Source organism: Cystoisospora suis (genome assembly GCF_002600585.1).
Source record: "Cystoisospora suis strain Wien I chromosome Unknown contig_3117, whole genome shotgun sequence".
NCBI lineage: Eukaryota > Apicomplexa > Conoidasida > Eucoccidiorida > Sarcocystidae > Cystoisospora > Cystoisospora suis.
In genome coordinates, this window is record NW_027155912.1 from 981 (window position 1) to 10,036 (window position 9,056).

Sequence of the window (9,056 nt, forward strand, 5' to 3'; positions counted from 1 at the left end):
TCTTTTTTTCTTTCTCACTCTTTCTTTCTTTTTTTCTTTAACTATCTTTGTTTGTAGGTCGATTCTCGTAGTCTGTTAGCTACGGGAGACAGAGCCAAGCAGCTAGCGTCGATTCTTCTCTACGAGTCACGCATAGGTATGCATGCATGCAGATCTGTATAAAAGAGCTCCCACCACATCCACTACTCTCTTCTTTTTCTTCTTCGTTCTCTCTCTGCTCTTGCGCATTCCTCACGCTGCAAAAGGTGTAAAGATAGATATCTCTACAGATAGATATACATGTATGTGGTACTGTAGATACTTACTTGCTGTAGGAAAGAGGAAGATATCTCTACAGATAGATATGCATGTATGTGGTAGTGTACGTAGCCCTTATTATGGATTTCACCCTAGGCTGACGTAGCTCGCTCGTCACTAGAGATTGCTTCTTTTCGTATATGTCTAGATATAGATCTATATGGATATAGATATAATGTGTATCTATCTATCTATCTCTCTCTCTCTATGTACAGGTGATAGCGTCAGCTGAAATACATAAATACTCAGCCATGCTGTATATGTGTCTCTGTATTGGTAATACATACATACATACATATTCATGCATACATCGAGGTCTACATCTATATGCATGTAGACGTGTGAGTTGTCATGTGTGTGTGTAGGCTTGGCTGGACTCATGTTAGGTATCTGTAAAGGAGCTTTAGATGTTGCCATGAAATCTTCCTTGGCGCATGCAAATATCGACAGCGAAGAAAGACAGAGAAGAGCAAAAGACTTTTTCTCTCAGTCTATTGAAGATCTCCGTCTCGCTGAAGTAAGTTGTCAAGCTGCATTAAATTAACTTCTTTCCTCTTCAGCCTATGATCTTCTAGTTAAGACCTAGTGAATCGTCTTCGCCTTATATTCGGGAATGTGTAGGAACCCATTCAAACTCGTCCTGTGACTGTGATACTCCACACGAGGACTCCTAACCGACCACCTTTTCATTTTCTCTACCTTCTTCTCACGTCAGGCATGCAATTCATACTTCACTGCATACACATATGTATATATTTATGTCCGCCTGCATGTGTATTATCTGTATACATCATATATATGTAGGGGGAGAGAGAGGAGAGAGAGAGGGAGAGAGAGGAGAGAGAGAGGGAGAGAGAGTCACATAGGCGGATCTGTGGGAATCTGTGCGTGTGACTGTCTGTGTAGATATATGAGCTTACAGAGAGACCACGAGGCTGGAGATATGGAGTATGTACAGCTAGATGAAAGGGGGTGTATCTGTAGACATGTCTAGATATCCATCTGCATGCGTTTGTGTATATCTATATGTATCTCACTGTACATGACGGTAAAGGTAGAGCGATCTATTCAAGTCTTCGTATTGTATCATTTCGAGAGATGCTTTTTGGATTCTCTTTCTCAAACTTTTCACCCGTATATAAGCTCCAGGTAGAGACAGAAACGTCTTCCTTTGCTTGCCTTCTTTCTCAATCTTTTGTTCTATTCGAGACTTCGCCTAGAATAAACATATGTCTACACACATATCTCTGACCTTTCTTCTTCGTCTTCTCTTTCATATGACATTTAATCTTCTTTCTTCGTCTCTATCTTCTCTTTATCTGCGTTGTCTTTCTTTCTTTTTTTCTCTCTCACTCTTTCTCTTTCTTTCTTTCTCACTCTTTCTTTCTCTTCTCACTCTTTCTTTCTTTCTTTCTCACTCTTTCTTTCTCTTTTTCGTTAGATGTGTATGGAGATTGAGGCTACACAGATGTTGACATACAACGCCGCTTTACGAAGAGACTGGAATGGAGAGGAAGAGAATCTTCCTAAGGAATCTCTTGCTCTACTAGCTACATTGCATGCATGCAAGACAGCTCAAAAAGTTACAAGCACATGCGTTGATCTTCTAGGAAAGAATGGATTTCTACGAGATTTCCTAGTTGAGAAGTTTTACCGAGATAGCAAGACTGCAAGTCTTATCTCTCTCGATAGAAGAAGTGGGGTGTACAGACAGTACAAAGATCTCTCAAAGATGATAAAGACACGATATGAACAAAGTCGCTTACCTCTTGAATGAAGAAAAAGCATTACATACATGCATACATACATACATGCCATCTCTCTACATTTCTCGGTCGTATCATAGGCAGATGGATTAGACATTTTTCTTTTAGAAGGAAAGAAAGGAGAAGGAAAGATACAGAAAGAAAAAGAAAGATGAAGACAGGACAGAAAGGAACCTTCGAGGCGAGAGTGTCTGTACAGACGATACCTCTCTCTCTAGATGTGCCTAGATGGGCGCGCGTACGCATGTGTCGCATAAACTTCATCGTCGTCTCTAGCCAGCTAGCTAGCTAGCTGTTGGAGTGAGTGATGTGTGTGTGAGGTGTCTGATTCTTGCCATCATCATCGTCGATAGGAAGAAGAGGTAGAATCGATGCATCGAGGGTTGTCGATGTCTTCACGAGGTGTCTTCTCCTCTACATAGAAGATCGCATGCACTCCCTTCACATACAAAACAGCAGATGAAAAGGAGGAAGAAATTTTGTCTCAGAAGAAAGATAGATAAAGAAAGAAAGAAAGAGACCCGAGTAGCTTCTTCTTTTTCTTCCTTAAGAAGAGGAAGGAGACATGGGATGTTTCCAACGTGGTATGGATTGATTGACTTCATACAAAAAGAGTTCAACAAGCAGACACTCTTCTCTCTCCATCGATGCATCCTCTCTTTTCAGAGATCTCTCTTCTCTGCTATACAATTTCCACCTCTATCTTTAATCTATCTATCTATCTTTAATCTATGTGTCTATCTACCGTGGCTCTAACTGTCTTTGATCCATCTGTCCTTGTCTGTCTTTTTCCTATGAGTCGCCTGTACCACGTAACCCTTCTTCTTCTTGTTGAAGATAAACAGCGACCCGTCCATAGAACGCGGGGGAGGATAAGAAGAGAAGAGAAAGAAGAGGAAGAAACGTCTTCTTTCTGTCTTTCTTTCTTTTCTTTCTCATCTTTTCTTTGTCATTTGCAGCAGAATTCGCTTTTCTTCCTTATCGATGAAAGACTTGCGAAACACAAGCAAGAAGATAGATACAGAGATAGATCGCCATTCTAAGAAGAAGAAGAAGGACAAGTACAAACACACAAGAGAAAGAAGACCTTCTATCTATATTTTTCCGATAGATGTAGGATCTTCAACATGTTTCACCCTCTTAAGTGGAGTCGATAAAAAGTTAGAAGAAGAAGAAGAGGAACAATGAAATTATCACGCCAGGAGGAGAAGAGCAGTGGTAGTTGGATAAGGAAAGACGATCGTGAGGTGTACATACACCTCCCACCTATGTGGCTAGAGACATAGTCATACATACACTTCACTTGTTCACAGAAGCTTTGATAGAGAGCCCTCATAGCAACCACACAGAAGAAAATCTCTCTCTACCTCTTTCTTTTAGATTCCTTCTTCAAGGGAGAAGAAGGAAAACGCAAAATCTACCTGTTTAGCGTCCTGACTGTAGATCAATCATCTGTAAGAATGAATCTACTAGTTAACCGTATCTACCAGATACCTATCTTCACACGCCAAGCTCCAAAAAGCCGTGGGACTGACGTCAATTTCATAAAGACTTGAAATGTGTCGTGCATGCATGTATCTATCTATCTTTAATATATCTATCTATCTGTAATCTATCTATCTCTCATCTCCCTCTCTCTATGTATATATATACCTACACACACGCAGCTTGCGTATCTATCTCTCTATCTATTTATATATTTATGTATCTACTGAGGTTCCGATGCTGCTGAGAAGTGTGTTGTTTCTTTCTCTAGAGGAGAAGAAGAAAGAAAGGGAAGGAGGTGTTCTCTCTTCTCTCAGCGCCAAGTGGAGGGAGTCGTAGTAGGAGTACGGTGGTACTAGTAGCTTTGAAGTGAAAGGAGGAAGAGTGAATGATAGGGACTTTGCAACATGAAAAAGAAAAGAGAAAGAAGGAAGAAGCCCAGAGGTCTTCTCAGCTTCGAGAAAGTTGGAGAGAAGATGAGGAAGATAGGAAAACTGAAGAAAGAAGAGAGAGAGACATTCATTTCCTATCTTCGTCGTTACAATTATCCTTCTCATCATTTTCTTCTATCTCGCTACTTTTCGCCTGGTAGAAGACTAAAGCTAACAAGGAAGAAGGACTCTAACTACTAATACTAGTACCCAACTACACCTAACACTCCTCACGAGAAGAAGGAGGAGGAGGAGGAAAAGGAAAAGGCTTCCTCGTCCTACTACTGCCACTACTACCTCTACTTCTCTTCATAGTAGTCATCCTCCTCCTACTAATACCAGTCACCGTAGGAGTAGTAGTAGGATGATGATGAAAAAGAAGAAGAAGAGTGTAAGCAGGGCTAGGGTAACGAGGAGTACCTCCAATCTCAGTCTTTTTGTCGTTGTTCTTTTAAACATGCATGAGACCACACATTCACAAATAGAAAGAGAGATAGATAGATAGATTAAAGATAGATTAAAGATAGGGAGATAAGAAGAGGAAGATAGAGGCGTGCGGGTGTGTTTGGAGAGAATGGCTAGAGAGAAGGTAAGAAAAAGAAGAAGAATTGAGATAGGAAGAAAGAAAAGGAAGAAAAAGGAGACAGGTGATAAGAAGAAAGAAAGAGAAACACTCCGCTTTCTTTCTTTCTTTCTTCTTCTTCGAGATAGATAGATAGATTAAAGATAGACAGAGAGAGAGGGGAAGTTAAACACAAGAAGAAGAAGCATTCCTCACACAAAACAATTCTAGAAATTCCAAGGAAAAGAAAAAGATGATCTCTTGTCTCTCTCTTTCTTCTCTCTTGCTTTCTTTTAGATTTTCTTTTCTTCCTTTTCCCGGGTGATCTCTGATATTATCTTCCTTGAAGAAAAAGAAAAGGAAAGAAAGAAAGAAAAGACAGAAAGTGAATAGCTAGCTAGCTAGAATCGCTTCGTTCTTTGTAGTCTATTGGACCAACACTTGACCTTTCCTTTCACATCTTTCTCACTCTTTCTTTCTTTTTCTTTTGATAGAAATGACAAGCCCCCCCCCCCCCGTCCTTATTCACCAGNNCTAGAAGGAAATGCCGGCTCTCTAGTGTCGACTGAAGATACAAGATAGAGTACAAGACATACACGAGACAGATAGATCGATCGAAGACACATAGGTAGAAGAGATAAAAGAGAGATAGAGAAAAGACAGACTAAAGACAGATAGACAAATCAACACAGATTCAAGGTAGATAGCTAGACTAAAGGTAGGAAGAAAGATTAGAGGTGGATACATAGAGAAATACAAGATAGACAGATACATAGGTAGACTCATTTTAGACAGAGATAGACAGGAGACAAACAAAGATATAGATAGATAGATAGGTCGATAAAGATCGATAGAAGATGGACCTAGTCATTTAGACCATAAGGACATTTGGATGACTGTGTGAATCGTTCCTACGACTATTACTACTACTAGTTGGGGAAGGGGAATAATAAGGATAGGGAGATAAAGTAGATGAAGAGGAAGGGGAGGAGGAGGAATGTTGTTGAGGTGACTTTTCATGTCGATTGTGATGGGAGAATCGATTGTTGTTTGTTAATGCATGCAGGCTCTGCTCTCATGATCTTCATCTTGGTCTATTCTATCTTTTTCTTTTCCTTCATGAGAGAGAAGAAGATTGACAAAAGCTCTCTTCACTTCGCCAGCAAACTCAAGTAGACACTTTCTCGTCAAAACACGACGAGAAGAAGAGGAAGAAGGGTTTGTTTCTCTTCTCCAATTATAAGGCTTTTCATTCACTAGATGACGAGCTTCTTCTTCTTCTTTCTTTAAGATAGCCTTAATGATCAAGTCTACGGCGGCCTTCGTCTCTCTCTCTTCTTCATGAAAAGATAGCCTCATCTCGCATAAGTAAAATACACTGCACAAAACAAAGAAGAACATAAAGATAGATCGATAAAGGATTGATAGATATCTCTATAGCAGGCCACTTGAAGGATAGAGAGAAAGAAATGTAGGAAGAAAGAGGTTACTGTCTTCAAGCACTTCAATTACTAGGTTCAGCTCTATCTACAAACGCATGCAAAGAAAAATAAAGAGATGAAAGAGAAGGGAAGAGAAAGGAAATTCTCATATCAGTAAAGCCGAGGTGGAGAGGACCAGGAATGATGTGCTTGCCTTCTTTCACCACTTAAAAATGTCTTTGCATCCATTCAGCATGCAATCTTCATTACAATACCCTCCACCTATCTATCTATCTTTCTATCTATCTTAAATCGATCTAAGAAAATTTCTTTCTTTCTTTCTTTCTCTGGCTTGTTGTAGAGGCCACGGGCAACAACATCCTGTGTATATACATGACACGCATCGTAGAGATATAAAGGAAGATTGAAGAAAGATTAAGTCAAGATGAATGATCTAAAGACAAAGAGTCTACAGCCTTCTTCGGAGATGCCTCGAGAGAGAGACAGAGAGAGAGAGTAGTAAGAGGACCCATAGAGATGCGGTGTGCTAGGATGAAGATAGAGAGAAGAAGAAGATATGTCGAGAAAGAGAGAGAGAGAAGGAAAGAAAGAAGACATGAAGAGAGAGTCTATTTCTCTCTATTTTTCTTACTCGTGTGTATCTTGGCCATAGAGGAAGAGCTTGAGAATGGGCTCTGAATCTCCTCCATTCTTCTTTTCTCCCAGCACTCCCGATGCCTTCGCACAAAGAAGAAGAAGAAAAGCCGGAGATGAAAAAGCCCCAAAAGAGAAAAGAAGCAACAGGAGAGAGGGAGAGTGAAGAAAGAGATCAGGCATCACAAGAAAGAGAAGAAGACGAAAACGGGGAGTTTGAAGAAGCAGGACAGGAGCAAGAAGAAAAGGAAGGCACAAAAAAGAAGAAGAGAAGGATGAAAAAGAAAGAAGAAGAAAAGAAAGAAGAAGACGAAGAGCAAGGTGGAGAATCCTACACACGTCATGCCTGTGAACGACTTCTACTTCTACTACTATACCTACTACTATACCTAGTCATAGTAGTAGTAGTAGGTATAGTGATAGCTCTAGTCGCTATAGAAGTCCAGTAGATCTGATAGGTCTGGGCGTTATTCTAGCTCTAGCATTTATACTAGGTCTAGTAGCAATAGTAGGGCTAAAAGGTATACTATAGGTTTAGTAGATGTATTTGTTGTGCCTTCCCTTATTATTAGCCTTCGCTTTTCATTACAAGCACTCAGTAGGTACGTTAGGAAGAATAGAAGGAAAAGTGCGACTACTCCTACTACTACTATCTTCGACCTATCGGTCTTTGATCTATCCTTGGCGTGTATATCTTGTCTGTACTTCTGTCTCATGAGGAAGAGAGAGGCCTTGCTTCTTCTTCTTCTTCTCTACCACCTCGCTAATGAGACCCACATCGCTCATGTACAAAACAAGTAAAAGAAGAAGAAGAGCAAAGAGACAAGGACCTCCCGTACTTCTACTTCTGCTACTAGTGAGGCAACTCATCCCTACTACTACTACTCGTCACGAAGAGAAGAAGAAGAGAAAGAAAAATAGCGAGGTGTTCTTTTTCTCCTACTACTACTACTACTACCACTCCTCCTCCTCCTCGTACTGCAACTCCATGAAGCAGCTTTCACATCCATTCGTCTTCTTCTCTCAGAAAGGAAAGAAAGAAAGAAAGAATATGTACGATGGGTATGAGTATAACTCCTTCACATTCCTTTTCTTCATTCTATTGTATAGTCTCTATCATGCTGAGAAGAATTGTCGACCTCTTCGTCGCTCTCTTCTTCTTTTTGTCCTTTCTTTCTCCTTCTCCTCCTCCTTTTCTTCTTCTTCGTTATTTTCTTATCATCTTTTCGCGTCTTTCCGCGTTGACTGACTGAGTGACTGACTGACCATAGTGAAGAGATGAGACTTTGTTGCCGCGTAGGCTTCGAACTCCTCATCGAACCTCGTCAAGTCCTGACGTGCAAGGCCCAACCCTCGAGGGAAATCTCTCAAGAGAAACACGAAGGAAGTCTCATACACTCTCTCTCTTCTCTCCTCTTCTTCATCTTCATTTGAACCCCCTCTTTCTTCCTTTTCTTCTTGGATGTGTTGCCAAATCTCTTGGAATTCTTCTGAAGTCATCTGCACCGATGCTTTCAATCTGACACACACCACAAAAAAGATTAAGAAAGAAAAAGAGATAGATAGATAGATGGAAAAGAAAAGGAAAAAAGAAAGAAAGAAAGAAAGAGAAGGGAAGGAAAGGAAAGGAAGAAAGAGAGAAGAGAGAAGAGAGAGGGAGAAAACAAGGAGGCACGTAGCTCTTTCAGGTGATGGTGTATGTACACCTGAGATAGAAGGGAGGGAGGCATATGAACGAAGATATACCACATCTGTCTACATACATATCTCTCTCAGAAAAGTGGCGAGATACAAACATCTTCATACTCATATATATATATATATATATGTACATACATACACGCCCATACAAAGATGTTTACATATACAAACCTACTCATATATAGACATATATGTCTATAGTTTCAGAGAGACATAGATTTCTTTGGTGCTTGCATCATACGTACCTCATGCATGCTTGTCGTTGGTCTTTCTCATCGTCGTGAACTTCTGCCTCTTCTTTCTTCTTTCTCTCCTCATGAAGAAAGTGCGATGGATAAGAAGAAGAAGAGGTCCCATTCATTCTTGTTGTTCTACTTCTTCCTTCTTTCCCTCCCGATCTCTTCGAGTACTCCTCATCTTTCTCCTCTTCTTCATATCTCGACTTCGTAGATTCTTCGTCTTCTTCTTCTTCATCCTCTTCTTCTTTCTTCTTCTTTTCCATCGTCATCTTTCTGTGGTGGTCGTTATGGTCTTGATATGGTAGAGACGGAGGGTCGAGTTGCGGCGATTGTTCTGTCTCGTCTCCTTCACTAGAGACACGTCGACCTCCGAAAGGAATGGGAGGAGAGACATAGAGAAACGAAGAGCTCGGCGAAGAATACATTACCGACAGGGTGTTAAACTCCCCCATAAGCTCTTCACACAACTCCCTCTCAGACGACTACATTCATTCATAGGT

General features: G+C 40.5%; 2 protein-coding genes across 2 annotated transcripts in view; one reads left to right on the forward strand and one right to left on the reverse strand.

Annotated features, from left to right (window-relative positions):
* The first annotated feature begins 57 nt into the window (after positions 1-57).
* CSUI_006224 (acyl- dehydrogenase) lies at positions 58-2,848 on the forward strand. The gene is made up of 3 exons (XM_068066388.1): positions 58-136; positions 663-814; positions 1,739-2,848. The coding sequence occupies exons 2-3, from the start codon at positions 677-679 to the stop codon at positions 2,072-2,074; spliced, it is 474 nt and encodes a 157-aa protein (XP_067921635.1). The 5' UTR covers positions 58-136; positions 663-676; the 3' UTR covers positions 2,075-2,848.
* CSUI_006225 (heat repeat-containing protein) overlaps positions 2,037-9,056 on the reverse strand; it is a 10,114-nt gene continuing 3,094 nt past the window's right edge. Inside the window, exons 5-8 of the mRNA XM_068066389.1 lie at positions 8,563-9,011; positions 7,883-8,135; positions 6,615-6,700; positions 2,037-5,919 (exon numbers count right to left, since the gene is read on the reverse strand). Of these exons, the coding sequence (XP_067921636.1) occupies positions 5,595-5,919; positions 6,615-6,700; positions 7,883-8,135; positions 8,563-9,011 (1,113 nt within the window). The 3' untranslated portion in view covers positions 2,037-5,594. The remainder of the gene's footprint in view (positions 5,920-6,614; positions 6,701-7,882; positions 8,136-8,562; positions 9,012-9,056) is intronic.